This window comes from Bos grunniens, chromosome 11 (assembly GCF_055505025.1).
Source record: "Bos grunniens cultivar Pamir isolate PY7600 chromosome 11, Bosgru_T2T1.0, whole genome shotgun sequence".
Taxonomy (NCBI): domain Eukaryota; kingdom Metazoa; phylum Chordata; class Mammalia; order Artiodactyla; family Bovidae; genus Bos; species Bos grunniens.
The window spans coordinates 70412437-70426060 of NC_141175.1; the positions used below are offsets into that span (position 1 = coordinate 70412437).

The 13624-nt window shown below is 47.7% G+C and overlaps 1 protein-coding gene across 10 annotated transcripts in view; it reads right to left on the reverse strand.

Annotated features, from left to right (window-relative positions):
• SPTBN1 (spectrin beta, non-erythrocytic 1) overlaps positions 1–13624 on the reverse strand; it is a 212642-nt gene that overhangs the window by 18856 nt on the left and 180162 nt on the right. For all 10 annotated transcript variants that reach the window (XR_015136915.1, XM_086326891.1, XM_086326892.1 and 7 more), the window contains 8 exons: positions 8159–8305; positions 7073–7336; positions 5380–5604; positions 4674–4763; positions 4243–4521; positions 3481–3611; positions 1859–2063; positions 1140–1514 (listed from right to left, as the gene is read on the reverse strand). Coding sequence is in view for 9 of the 10 variants with exons in the window: in XM_086326891.1 (XP_086183017.1) it covers positions 1140–1514; positions 1859–2063; positions 3481–3611; positions 4243–4521; positions 4674–4763; positions 5380–5604; positions 7073–7336; positions 8159–8305 (1716 nt within the window). In the remaining variant the exon portion in view is untranslated. The remainder of the gene's footprint in view (positions 1–1139; positions 1515–1858; positions 2064–3480; positions 3612–4242; positions 4522–4673; positions 4764–5379; positions 5605–7072; positions 7337–8158; positions 8306–13624) is intronic.

Genomic DNA, 13624 nt, shown 5'->3' on the forward strand with positions numbered 1-13624 from the left:
TGGCAGAACCCAGGCTGCCTGTTTGTGCCAAGATTTGTTGGCACACAGACACGCCCTCCATTTTCAGATTGTCCATGGCTGCTTTATGCTAGAATGGCAGAGCAGAGTAGTTGTAATGGACTGTATCTCCCACAAAGGCCAAAAATATGGACCATCTGGGCTTCTACAGAAGTCTGCTGAGCCCTGTACTAGATCACTGATGTGCTTCTGAAAGACAAAAACAAATCCTCTGATGTCCTCAGGGCTGATATCTTTAATAAAACAGACTTCTCTAAGATCATGAAATTTAAGGGAAAAAAACAGATACAATTTATTTTTCATCTAACAGATATAAGACTGAGCAGGAAACTGCAGAAATGAGTATATGAACTAGAAAGTGACTACACTACAGATCCTTGCTGTTATATTGTTACCACTTTATCAGAAATCTTTTAAACAAAGCCTGAGTGTTAACCACTCTATGAGAGGGGAAAGGGCCAGGCACACTAAAACGTTAGAATCTTGTTTTCTCTATTCTCCAATACATAACTCAGACTCTGGTTGATGCAAAACAACAAGGTATCATTTTGGAAATTATTGTGAATGGATGTGCTCAGTCGTGTCCGACTCTTTGTGACCCTATGGACTGTAGCCTGCCAGGCTCTTCGGTTCGTGGAATTTTCCAGGCAAGAACACTGGAGGGGGTTGCCATGCCCTTCTCCAGGGAATCTTCTGATCCAGGGATTGAACCCATGTCTCCTACGTCTCCTGCACTGGCAGATGAGTTCTTTACCGCTAGCACCACCTGGGAAGCTGACTCTGGATGGACATGCCAACAGAATTCAAATTTTTGTTGAGAAGGTCCATAACCTGTAAATGTGTGTGCACATCTGGTTTACTATCTTAATCATGGAGGATGGATATCCGACAGTGTCTGCAAATGGGACAGAGAGCACTATGGCCTGGTAAGTTCTCCTAAATGGAGCATTACAATAATGGCTAACGTGTGTGTGTGTGTGTGCACACGCATGTGCACTTAATTTGGGCCGTTCTCTGAGGCATGCTTGAGAAGCCAAGGAGGGAGGGAGATGTTGAGAGGGGCACAAAGACACTGTATGGAAAGAGAACCTCCCCCCGGCCCAGGGTGGCACCCCGCCTACCTGGGTGCCCAGGGCCTGGATGTCGTGCTCAAAGGTGGTGTGCATTCTCTGTAACGTCTCCACTGTGTTCTGATCTCTCCCGAGCTCCTCGGGGAGTTTCTTGTGTTTGTCCTGGATGCGCCCAAAGATCTCCTTGGCGTCGTGGTAAAACTTGTGCAGTTCATAGGAGGCAGCGAGGATCTGTGTTCTGGTGTCAATGAGCTCCAGGAGGTCGGCCCAGGCCTCGTTGAGCCCATCCTTCCACTCAGCGATAGTAGCGGCATCTGAATGTCCGGAGTTGATGAGCTCGTCTGCCATGTGGTTGACTGTGTCCACGCGTTCCTGCCCAATGTTCCCCGTGTCCCGGGCGAACTCTCGGAATCGCTCTTGGAGCATCTGAAATGGGGATGGGCATAAAGAAACCAGAGAGACCACTATGAACACATCATTTACTGATCACTCGAACACCTTTGGAAAAGAACACCTGACTTAACAGATGTCAGATCCAAAGCCTCATGTCAATCAGGCTTCCTTCTCACACATGGCAGCAGAGAAAGGCACAGCTCCAACACAACAACTTCCAAGTTGCTTGATGATAAAAGTGCCCAGCTGAAATGAAACCCCATGACCTCTGACTCGAGTCTGGAGTGTTTCCTCTGCTCACAGACAGGGAACGAAAGGGGCCTTCCACAGCCCACTGTGTGCTGCACGCCCACCCGAGTTCTGCTTGTGTTACTTGCCGTGACGTGCTCGTAGTCCTGGCCCAGCTCATGCGACCCCGCGACCACCTCCCTCTCGGCAATCCACTGCTCCAGGTCGTCCACCTCGCGGTTGAGCTGGAACAGCCGGTGTCTCTCGTCCAGCTTGCCCCGCCTCTCTTCGGCCAGGTCCTTGAGGCCTGCATACAGCTTGTCCACCTTGGACTGCCGCATACTGATACGTTCACTGAGGGGTGTGAGACGGGGTGAGATGGGGGCGGACCTTAAATGCCATATTTTCTTCAGGGAGACAGCAAATGAAGGCAAATGCCAGGAGGGCACATTATACAAAGTTTCTCAAAGGAATCTGAAGGTTAACTCAGTTAGCCCAAAATAAAAGTCAACTTTGACCTCAACTTCAGGTAACAGAACACCAACATGTAACAAAACACAGTCATTAAGGACAAAGGCCACCCTGACTGTGATGATGGAGGGTGGGGAGAGAAATCAAAATGCTCTGCACTGATGGCTCTGAATGTCAGGATTTCCTTTGACGTTAAAAAATTATTAGCCTAGGATGCAGGAGCCGTCCTCTGTTCTCACGGGCTACATTGCCAAAGGGACAGAAGACATCCCCGTTTGCATGCATTTGACCTTCTCTGGGCTGTACGCTCTTCCCTGCCAGGAAGGCGGGCCCTGCTGCTCCCATTTCCTGGGTCCTGGGGGAGCAGCATCCACCCCTCCACCCTGCTTCTAACTTCTCTCAAGGACAGCCTTCCAGCAGGTAAGTGGTCAGACAAGGACTCATTGATGCCCAGCCTTGGAGATGAGGAAGGCCACCTTCCTGAAAGAGCCTCATCCCAAGACAGCCAAGGACCTCACCTCCAACTTGCCTTGGTTAATGCCCAAAGCCAATCCCTGTCTGTCTGAGACACAAAAGGCAGTTCCAGAGAAAGCCTAAAATGGCTACCACTGCAGTGAGTGTGTCAGTCTGGTACGTAACAGGGCAGGGTGCCACACACTCTTTTTCTTATTCTTGAGGCATTATCAAGACTCAAAGTATAAGAGTTAAGAGTGGCATCATTTTGTTCTCTTGGAAGCTCTTTTATTTCACAAGTCCACATATCCCTATCCATTGCTCTACTATGCGATTCCTGGTGGCTTACATGGTAAAGAATCTGCCTGTAATGCAGGAGACCTGGGTTCAATCCCTGGGCTGGGAAGATCCCCTGGAGAAGGGAATGTCAACCCACTCCAGTATTCTTGCCTGGAGAATCCCATGGAGCCTGGCTGGCTATAGTCCATGAGGTTGCAAAGAGTCAAACATGACTGAGCAACTAAGAGCATACACACACCGCTCTACTACAACACTTCCCCAAAATGGATGACTTTCTAAACCCAAGCGTAGGTGCTCCTATCACCCTGTATACCCACGCAAATCCATCTGCACTCCTGACTCACAACACCAATAATCTCTCAATAGGGCTTGGCCAGCAGGAGACAGTTAACCCGTGAGAGCAAGCACCTATCACATAACAGCCCACCCTTTCTGCTCAGCACAGGCCTATTGGGTCTGTTTTAAAAATCTTCCCAAAGACTCAAGCAGGAGGCCCTGACCAGGAGGAACTGCCAGGCCAGTCTCACGTTCATGAAGTGGCACGCACCTTTCAGGATGGCTGTCGGCCACCAGGGCCCGGCTGGTCTTGGAGAGCTGGTGCACCGTCTCCGCATAGTCCTCCACAGCTTGTTCCAGAATCTGGTGCTTCTTCAACATGGAGACGGCACTCTGCTCATCCTGTACAGACAGGGGACCGTCACACCCACAGCCGCCCCCCACCCCCAAATCCAAGCTACCTGAAAGCGGGACCGGCTGACTGCACAGCACAGGGGAGCAGGAGGAGGACTTGGTAGAGAGAAAAAAAGCCCCAAGTGCGATATGGGCAGCGGAATACGGAGCATCTCAGGGGTGGCAAGGCGGACTGGGCTGCAGGAGCCTCTGAAAGATGGCCATGAGGGTGGTGCAGTGACGAGGACCCTGAGATATATGAGGCGAAGCCCAGGAAAACCAAGTGTGTCTTGGCTGGAAAAACTCTCCACATCTAACAGATGTAGATGATAGCATTCTGGTTGGAGTACTTTCAAGTACTTTTAAACTGTCTCAAAAGCATCTAGTATATTGTAAAAGACAATCTTTGGCAAATTTCTGTTTAAAAAAGGGGAGAGCAGATAAATACCATGATTCAGAAAAGAAAATTCTGTACCAAGGGGCAAATAGCCAGGTTCCAGTCACTTATTTCCACCACGCTGCCCCCGTAAACAAGGCAACAATCAGACATTGCACGAGGATGCCACCCCCAGCAGCACAAGCTTCAGGTCTGAGTCAGAGGCTCCCCGGGCATAGGGACAGGCTCAGCCTCTTTCCTCACCTTGGCCTTCTCCTCGGACATCATGTACAGCTCTTGCTCGCTCATCCACGCCTCAGCCTCAGCCGCGTCGAAGTAGTACTGCTGGGCCCTGTGCGCCTCCTCCAGCCGCCGGTGCCGCTTCTCCGTCTCCTCGATGAGGAGGCCCCACAGCTGCTTCAGGTCAGCCAGTCTCTGCCGGATGGCCTCGGCGTTGAGGCTGCTGTCAGTGATGATGTTCTGGCTCCTCTCAAAGATGTCATCGATTCGAGGCTGGTGCCCCTGGATCTCCTTCTGGAGGGTCTGTTCGATTGGGGAATACACACCCAAAGCTCACTGAGCCACAGCAGCACGCTGCTTGTGCCAGGCCCTGAGGCCGAGGAGAACCTGCCTGTCCTCTGAGCTCCCCTTTCTCTGCCTCCTACCGTGGAGCTCGCCCCAGCAGACACGCTTACCTGATTTTTCTTTATTAACAACTGCACAGTCTGGAGGTTGTGGCCGTGATCCGTGGAGGTCGCCAAAGGCATCCTCTCTCCAACCCACAACTGGAAGGAATTGTAAACAGGTAGTCAGGGCCACTCAAAAGGAACAAATATTTGATGCAGATAAGGGCAGGAGGGGAGAGCAAGGAGGCCAGTATGGGAGAGGAAGCCTGTTCAACCCTAGTGGGGGATGAACAACAAGACCCTAAAGTGCAACCCAGGGAACTACATTCAATGTCCTGTGACAAACCATAAAGGGAAAGAATATATGTATCTGTAAGTCAGTCACTTTGCTGTACAGCAGAAATACAACATTGTAAATCAATTATACTTTAATAAGAATTCTTTAAAAAAGAAAAAATAAACAACTACCCCACTGGGAGGGGCGGCCCAGGGAGCCTGCCCTTCTCCAATGAAGGGTACAGGCTAGTCTTCCAGACCTTACTTTTATCCACAATGCCAGACTCTCCAGGAATCCCTATTATTTGTTGTTAAAACGATTGTTCTGGGGCATTAAAGCCCTCAATTTATCCTTAGAAAACTAGACAGAAATCCGGAGGTGTATTTTGTGTGGACACAGTGCAGGACTGTGACAACTCAGCCCACCCAGGGACTGAGGCAGGCCAGGTACGGCAGTGGGAACCCGGGATGCAGGTCAGCCATGCGAGGAGGCACTCACGATCTCGTCCTCCACGTCCCGGTTGAACTGATGGATCTCCTTGGAGGCCAGCAGGTTCTGCTTCCTCTCGTTGAGGGGCTCCAGCAGCTCCATGAACTTGGTCTGCACGGTGAGGCGCTTGCTGTCCACCTCGTCCGTGCTCTTCCCCTCCTGGCTCAAGGCCTGCGCCTGGCTCTGGAGCTCTTCTATCTCCTTCTTCCGCACCTCCATCTGATTCTCCAGCATCTGAAGATGGAAGACACACCCACCTTCACACCCGAGACAAAGGAAACACAGTGATTTTACATGCTCCCCTTTGGCACTGACCAAAACAGAAGACTTGGGAATATTAACTGATACAGTGGAGAGCCCAAGAAATGGTTCTGCATGGCTAGCAAGCCAGAAACTAGTGCTCCACTTTGTCAGCTGATTTTTCCAAAAAACAAAACAAAAACCTCCCTTTCTAAGGATTTTTAAACTTGGGAGCAATAGTCAAGTTTATCTAGGAACTTCAGAGGCAAATGACAGGGGAAATAATTAATTATGGGGAAAGGATGGTCTTCATCTGCCTGTTCAGAAGTCACAGAGACACTGAAAGCCAGCTTAATCACCAGGAAGGAGTCAGGTCTTCAGTTTCCAGTTCTTTTAGGCCAGAAGGATAGCTAACGTTAACCATCTCCTCCCAATTGCTTTAATCAGAAAACTGATTCTTTTTTTAAAAAATACTCGATAGCAGCTGAAGACAGCCTAACTGCTGTCTTACATGAGGGAAAAGGGCGAAAGCATAGCAGAGGTGTCTTGCCCAGGAAACACAACCCTGGGAAGACCACACTGCTCTCCCCAGAGACAAGAGGCTGGCAAATACACTGACTGCTCTCTTAGCTAGGGGAGCACTTGGCCACACACTGCAAACTCGGCCTGGGGAGCTCCTGAAAGATACTACCACCAACCTGCTTGCTTAATCTTATCACAGCTATTTCCTCTCATCAATGTAAATTCATTTGCTCTTAGAAGGACTCTGCTGCTGCTGCAAAGTCACTTCAGTCGTGTTCGACTGTGCAACCCCACAGACGGCAGCCTACCAGGCTCCGCCATCCCTGGGATTCTCCAGGCAAGAACACTCGAGTGGGTTGCCATTTCCTTCTCCAGTGCATGAAGGTGAAAAGTGAAAGTGAAATCGCTCAGTCATGTCTGACTCTTAGCGACCCCATGGACTGCCTACCAGGCTCCTCCATCCATGGGATTTTCCAGGCAAGAGTACTGGAGTCGGGTGCCATTGCCTTCTCCGAGAAGGACTCTATTGTTATCCAAAAACCCCAAATTTCGCTTATTATCTAGAAGTGCCCTGAACCACTCAGATAACTATCACATATTTAGACATTATACAATGAGGATGCAAACATGGTAACTTTTCTTCAAGTAAACTGTGGAACTAGATGAAGTGAACATTCACCATACTGCTAGGTGGTGATACCATCTATCAACTAAGATGATAATGAAAATATACTCCCATGCATGGACCCCAGTACTCCTATGGTGTCTTTCCAAATTGATTCTGGAAATGTCCCCTGATGCCACCACCAGAGCCCACTGTGCTGGGTGTGTTAAAATCCCTTCACACTCCAAGCGAATGTCTGAGGACATGGTGGGCGAGTTGAGACCAGCAGGACCACAGCGGGGAAACAGCCTGTGGTGCGCCAGCCCAGGCACTTGCCTGCTGCTTTTTCAGAAGGATGTTGACGCTGGTGAGGTCTTTGCCATAGTCGTCAGACTGAATCTGACTCTCCAGGCCATGCAGCCATTTGTCCAGATCTGCACAGCTCTGGGTGAAGAGTTCGGCTTTGTTCGCATCGAAGAGCCGCTGGGCCTTGGTCTGTGTGGTGGATTCAAGGACTTCCCACATTTTATGTAAACCTGTGAGTTTTTCCTTCACCACGGCTTCTGTCTCTGGCTTTTCTGAAATGAGCTGCATTCCCTCCTGGAAAACACACATAAATACAGTTTGCAGAACAGGTGTCACTGTGAAAAACAAGCCTGACATATTTGAATTATGAGTTACCTATTCACTCAACACACACATTTGCACACACAAACAAGTCATTCTATATGGAATTACTGCTCGACAAAATCAGTGATGGCCTGACTGGTTTTCACAGGCATGGAGCAGCAAGTGATGGTTGGGGCTCTGGGATACTTATTGCCAGTAACCTAAAACTTCATCCCTTCCACATCATCCCAAGAGACCTTAACACTTAAACTGTTAAGATTTTGAAACAATATAGCATATGAAGGAAGAGAAGGGAGGGTGGGGAATGTCACATTCATGTTCAGTTACACAGCAGAGAATCTTGCTGTGCCAAAACAATACAGTTTAAATTATTAAAATGAGAAATTTAAAATACATAATATTTCTAAGTTCTGTGGATCCACTCAGTGTCTGTCACAGTCCAGCACACATAATATGATCAACAGAGTGAGGATGCTGCCCCAGGGGCTGGCAGTCTATCAAGTGCAACAGAGGAGACACACAACAGAAACTCAACTCCTAGGATTCTTTACAAGATAAGGCAGGCATTTTGTGCCACCTGGTTGCGTTTCTGCTTGTCTCCTTTCTTGCTGGCTTGAAGGTAGGAGTTGGGAGGTGAAAAGTGGGACTGCTCCTGGCTGTGTAACTCCGTATGTGGTCAAATAGGACTCAAATATGCTGGAAAACACGCTAAATACAAAGGAGCTCATTTCCACCCCGTTAGTTTTCTCACCACAGCCACACCGATGGAGAACCATCAATCCCTAGACTCACCTTCTCGATTTTGTCAAGCCATTCTTTGTTGGAAGCAAGTTCTGCCATAAAGGCTTGATGCTTCAACCATTTACTGTGCAGATTTCTGGCTTCATCGTAAGACATGTCCTGGGCTGTAAGCATCTTTTCATTGATCCAGAGAGACAGCTAGGAAAGAAAAAAATCAGGTTCAGAGACTGTGATCACAGACAGCAGCCGTTTCTCTGCCTGAAAACAGCTGTTACGTTGTTAGGCGCAGCACCATGTTTCCACGTCGACAGACAACCAAACGTTCACTTTACAACTCTAACCCGTCTCAACAGCTATCTCCACTGTATGGGTGCTGTGCTTGAGACTTGCTCCAAACTATGCGTCTAACAATAAATCCAGAAGTGTAAAAAGCACAACAGCTATCTCCACTGTATGGGTGCTGTACTTGAGATTTGCTCCAAACTATGCATCTAACAATAAATCCAGAAGTGTAGAAAGCACGCTGAGCCAGCTTTCAAACTGTTTGGCACTCTTAACCAGCTTTCCCTCCAGACACTTGTGTTTAAAATTCTGTGCTAAGCAAGCTAAGTCACAACCTTCTTTCTTTTTCAAATACCCATGGCTAGCTATACCATGCTAAACAAGATTAACTGTCTCTACTACATTTGGTAATCTTTCTACTCTTTTAATTCTACTATAAAAGAAACCAAAGTGCCTACTCTTTCAACCCTCCCTCTTCTTCGCGGACATTATCTACGGGGATGACAAACAGCATGAGGAACTTGCTTGCTAAGAGGCAACCACGATGCCCTCTTAGCTCCCTTCATGTTTCAGTCACCTTCAAGTTTTCTTCTACAGCCTCTGTCTGTAGAAGACCAAGAACACTTCACAGGACTGACTAAGATCAAGAACACTTCACAGGACTGGATTCTGAGACCCAGCGTGTTTGCTTGGATCTGAACTCTGGGAAGCCTCTTCACAGACGCTGCTGGCCACTGACAGATTTGAACCTAGCCCAGGCCATGGACACATTCCGCTTGTTGGCTCTCATCTCAACTTGCCTGGCTCCTCACTGCCTGCCTGCAGTTGGCCACACCAGGGTCCTAATTCCTACCAGGAAGAGAGAGCTTCAGTTTGCCCAGTTGGAAGATACGCAAACGAACGCAGGGTCAGCCTGGAACCAGAAGCCAGTAAGTCTTCAGGGGCAGTGCCCTTCTTCCATGTGACCATAAGAAGCCACTCTTACACCAGCTGCTGCCATAACAAATCTGCACCCAAACTGTGTCATGGGCCCACCACCAAGGGTTTAGAAATGGTGTATAAACCCCTACACAACCAACCATTCTGAGGCCATTCCCTTGCACTTTGGGCAGCTGCTGGGAGAGGCTTCCCCATAAGAGGGCTCCCACAACACGAAGTCTGTTCTCTGGGAACCACGTCAAGGAGGGGGATGCAGGTCCCGGGAGGACCCCAGCTCTGCTTGTGGCTGAACCCCCAGGCACCCTCCCTACCCTTTTCAGGAGACCAACCACCATGTATGGGAGGGAGGGGGATCAAAAGCAAAAGTAGTGAGATTTTTGATGTCACTCTCTATTAAGGAAAAAACGGCAAGTCCTATAAAGCCCTTGGTAAGCAAGGACCATAGATTTGTTACACAACAACCAAGGCACTGAATTTCCTACTTTAAAAGAATCACCTACTTCCCTTCCAGTTATCTGAGTAGTTAAGGCCTGAAAGGCTAAGGCTATTCAATCTAAGGAGAAAAGATGTTAAGAGGAAAGCAAATGGAAAAACTTTACCCTGTATTCTGCACGTGCACACTAAACATAATAAATGGCAATGATCCAAAGTGCAAAGGACATCCACATATTTGCTCTATTCATAACCACCTACCCAAGAGAGATTAAAAGAAAAAGGAGCCACATAAAAATCAGAGGCTTATAAACAAATCTGCTCTTTGCTGAACACATCATCCTACAGATAAAGCAGCATGTGACACAGCACAATGAGACAGAGCTGTGGAACTTGCTAGTTCATCAGACCTCTACCAGCATTCTGGAATCAGACCCATAGTTATTACCCGTGGGCATTGACAAAGGTCATTTAAGAATATGCTCATTCTCTGCAGAATAGAACACTGTGCAGATTGGAAAAGGATAGGAACAAATGCTTTGATTACTGGATTAAGCTCAAAGCAAAGCGCTGAACCCGCTATGCCGGTGCCACCATGTTTAGTTATGTTGCCCTCCAGGGGAGGAAGAAATCAGTTTCAGAAAACAGGAGGTATGGAGACAAGGAATAGAATAGAAAAGCAGGACTTTTTAAATCACTCATTTTTCAGGGTATCATATTAAAATAACAACACAAAAAACATGATGCTCTTTGCATTGCCATCTATAACTGTGATTAGCTAGGCCCTGCTCATCCTCCCTCCATCCATGGGATTCTCCAGTACTCTTGCCTGGAAAATCCCATGGACAGAGGAGCCTGGCGGGCTGTAGTCCATGGGGTCGCTAAGAGTCGGACATGACTGAGCGACTTCACTTTCACTTTTCACTTTCATGCATTGGAGAAAGAAATGGCAACCCACTCCAGTGTTCTTGCCTGGAGAATCCCAGGGATGGGAGAGCCTGGCGGGCTGCCGTCTAGGGGGTCGCACAGAGTCGGACACGACTGAGGCAACTTAGCAGCAGCAGCAGCAGCAGCTCATCCTCCCTGCACTGCAGCAATGAATTCCCCGCTCCGGGAAATATTTGTGGTAGGTGGCAACAATGGCAGAGCTTACAACCCAGCCTCCTCTAGCCTCCAACCAACCAGGAGGCAGGTGTGGCAAGGAGACCATCTGGATTTCCTAGACCTTGAACAGTACCAACAGCAAGCAGCAGCATTAAATCTGACTTCTGGGTGCTCTGTAAGTATCCACCAACACAGTAAGAAGTAGGTTTTCATATGTAGGGCTAGTCCACCCACAGACTCCTTCTCAGAGATTCTGGTTTAAAACGGGCGTATTTTAATGAGGCTAAATAATGGACAATTAATAAAGAAGAATATTCCTTAATAATAGTAGCACCCTTTGCTGGTACTTCTACACCAAGGGTTTTGAAGCCCCCAAACCTGACCTAAATTCTGTCACTTTGTAGAAACTACTGGGCTTCCCAGGTGGCTCAGACAGTAAGGAATCTGCATGTAATCCAGGAGACCCGGGTTTGACCCTTGGGTCAGGAAGACCCCTAGAGAAGGGAATGGCTACCTACTTCAGTAGTTCTGCTTGAAGAATTGAACCGACAGAGGAGCTGGGCGGGCTACAGTCCATAGGGTCACAAAGAGTTGGACACGACTGAGTGACTAACACTTTGACACATTTTGACAAATCTGACCTAAATTCAGTCTTTATTTGTAAACTATATATGCTGAGGTGGTACCCCCAGCAGATCCTATGGTTGTACTAACTTTTAACAAGGTTCAAGGAAAGAAAAAATAGATAAGCCAGGGAGACCTGACACAGCAGTCACAAAGAGACCTGCAAATCATCTCCAGGACGAAGAAGCCCGGCCAAAACCTCTGGGCACTCTTGGAGGGGCAATCACACAGGGCTGAGCCCTCTGGGTGTGCCTATAGGTCACTGGTGTGTGTTAGGGAGTAAATTCCTTATAACCAAGGACGCTCATCTGGAACAAGAATTAACAAAGATCTAAAGATCTACTGAAAACTATTTCCTGTGATTCTACTTGGAAGGACTACATCTTATCTACTTACTTTTCCCACATGTTTCTATTTATGAATCCACACGGATGTGAGTGGAAAATCAGAGGTTGGAAATTTCAACTGAGCCTCTCTCAAAGGTTCCTCTGTCCCCTCACTTCCTGCTTATTTCCTGGCATTCTTTTCCCTAAATTCAGTCCAGATTTCACCATGCTCAGGTCAATGGATTTCATCTCAGTAATCTGTTCTTTAAGCAAAGGGATGGGGTCCCACTGGTTTCCCCAGCAGACCCCCTTCCCATCTGATGTGAGGTTAAAACAAGTCACTGGTGGGGCTTCAGGGGCAACGTTAAGGTACTTCAGGGACTTCCAATCTGGGGAGGGCACAGCCCAGGCTGCAAACGTCTCTTGACAACTTTTCACTCCCTCCAGGGCTGAAGGGCCACTTGGTATTCACTGCAGCACATCATGCGACTCTACACAGCTAACCCTGAATCCATTACTCTTCCCTGGTCTTGTCTGGAGACATGAATGCCTCTTTAAACAAGCATCCTATTCAAATGGGTTATTCATGCTCGGGAGTGACTTGAAGAGGCACTCTTGGCCTCGCCTGTCTGGCTTCAGGCAAACCCCTCCAGTGACCCAGATTCATCAGCGTGGCCCTGAACATCAACAGACCCTAAGCCACACAGTTGAGGGGCTTTGCTTTCTTCATAAGGTTTAGCTGCTGGAGCACCCATTTTAAGATTCACAGTAAGAGAGCAGTTTAATGGACACGAAGGATTGCTTCTGTCTCTGGCTCTGATTCAACTGTTATAAGAGCCATAGTTAACACACAGCTACAAGTTTGCATGCAAAGGATTCGTGAAGAGTCTGGTCATATTCTTAGCATATGACCTGGATCCTCCCCTCTCCATCTCCAGTTCCCCTTCCCCAAGATCCCTACAGCTTCCCTTGGATATTTTTCATTCCACTTCTGCCTCTGATGAGATTTAGTCTAATAAACTAGAGACGACCGAGTCTCACCATGGTTCTCTGGTGGATAGTGAAATATGATGTGCTTGTGATCTCATGCATGTGAAGTCAGCTAGATGCTTCCTTCCAACCAGCTTGCAGAGAGGTTGCGTTTTACTGGCTAACTTTAGTTTTCCCAGTTTGTTTATGCATGTATCAGGGGAGTATGAAACAGTTTGAGAATCATCAGATGAATACCACATGTTAAAAGTCAAGAGTTTGAGATCAGGATTACTGCTCTTGGCAGGAGACTGAAGGATGGATATTTCAAGGTCTTCAGTGAGTAAGAAAACCGTGTGTATTTTTGAAATCTTTCTTCTTACCTCGGTAGCCAACTGCAGTTCCTTTCATTTCTTTCCTTCCCTACTAGTAACTCTGCCTTATTTTAAATAATAGATGCTTTTAGGCTATAGAATATTTGAGAATATCAGTGTCTTTGACCATGGTGATGTTCTACATCTGCACTGTCCATACAATATGGCAGCCATGAATCACAGTTGGCTGCTGAGCACTTAAAGTACAGCCAGCGTGATGGAACAACTACAGTCTTAACTCCATTTAAAATGAGGCCGCCACATGTGGTTAGTATCTGCTGTGTTGAACAGCACAGTTCTAGACTGTAATAATCTGGTTACTCTAAGTGGTAGCTTGTAGGCTGGAGAACTGACACTGCCCCACCTGCAAATTATATAAGTGATGTGAATTTCTGGCCTCAGTTCATTTTACAATCCCAAGGGCTCTTCTGCCAAATGCTTGGTGGCTCTTGTTAGAAAAGAGGAAA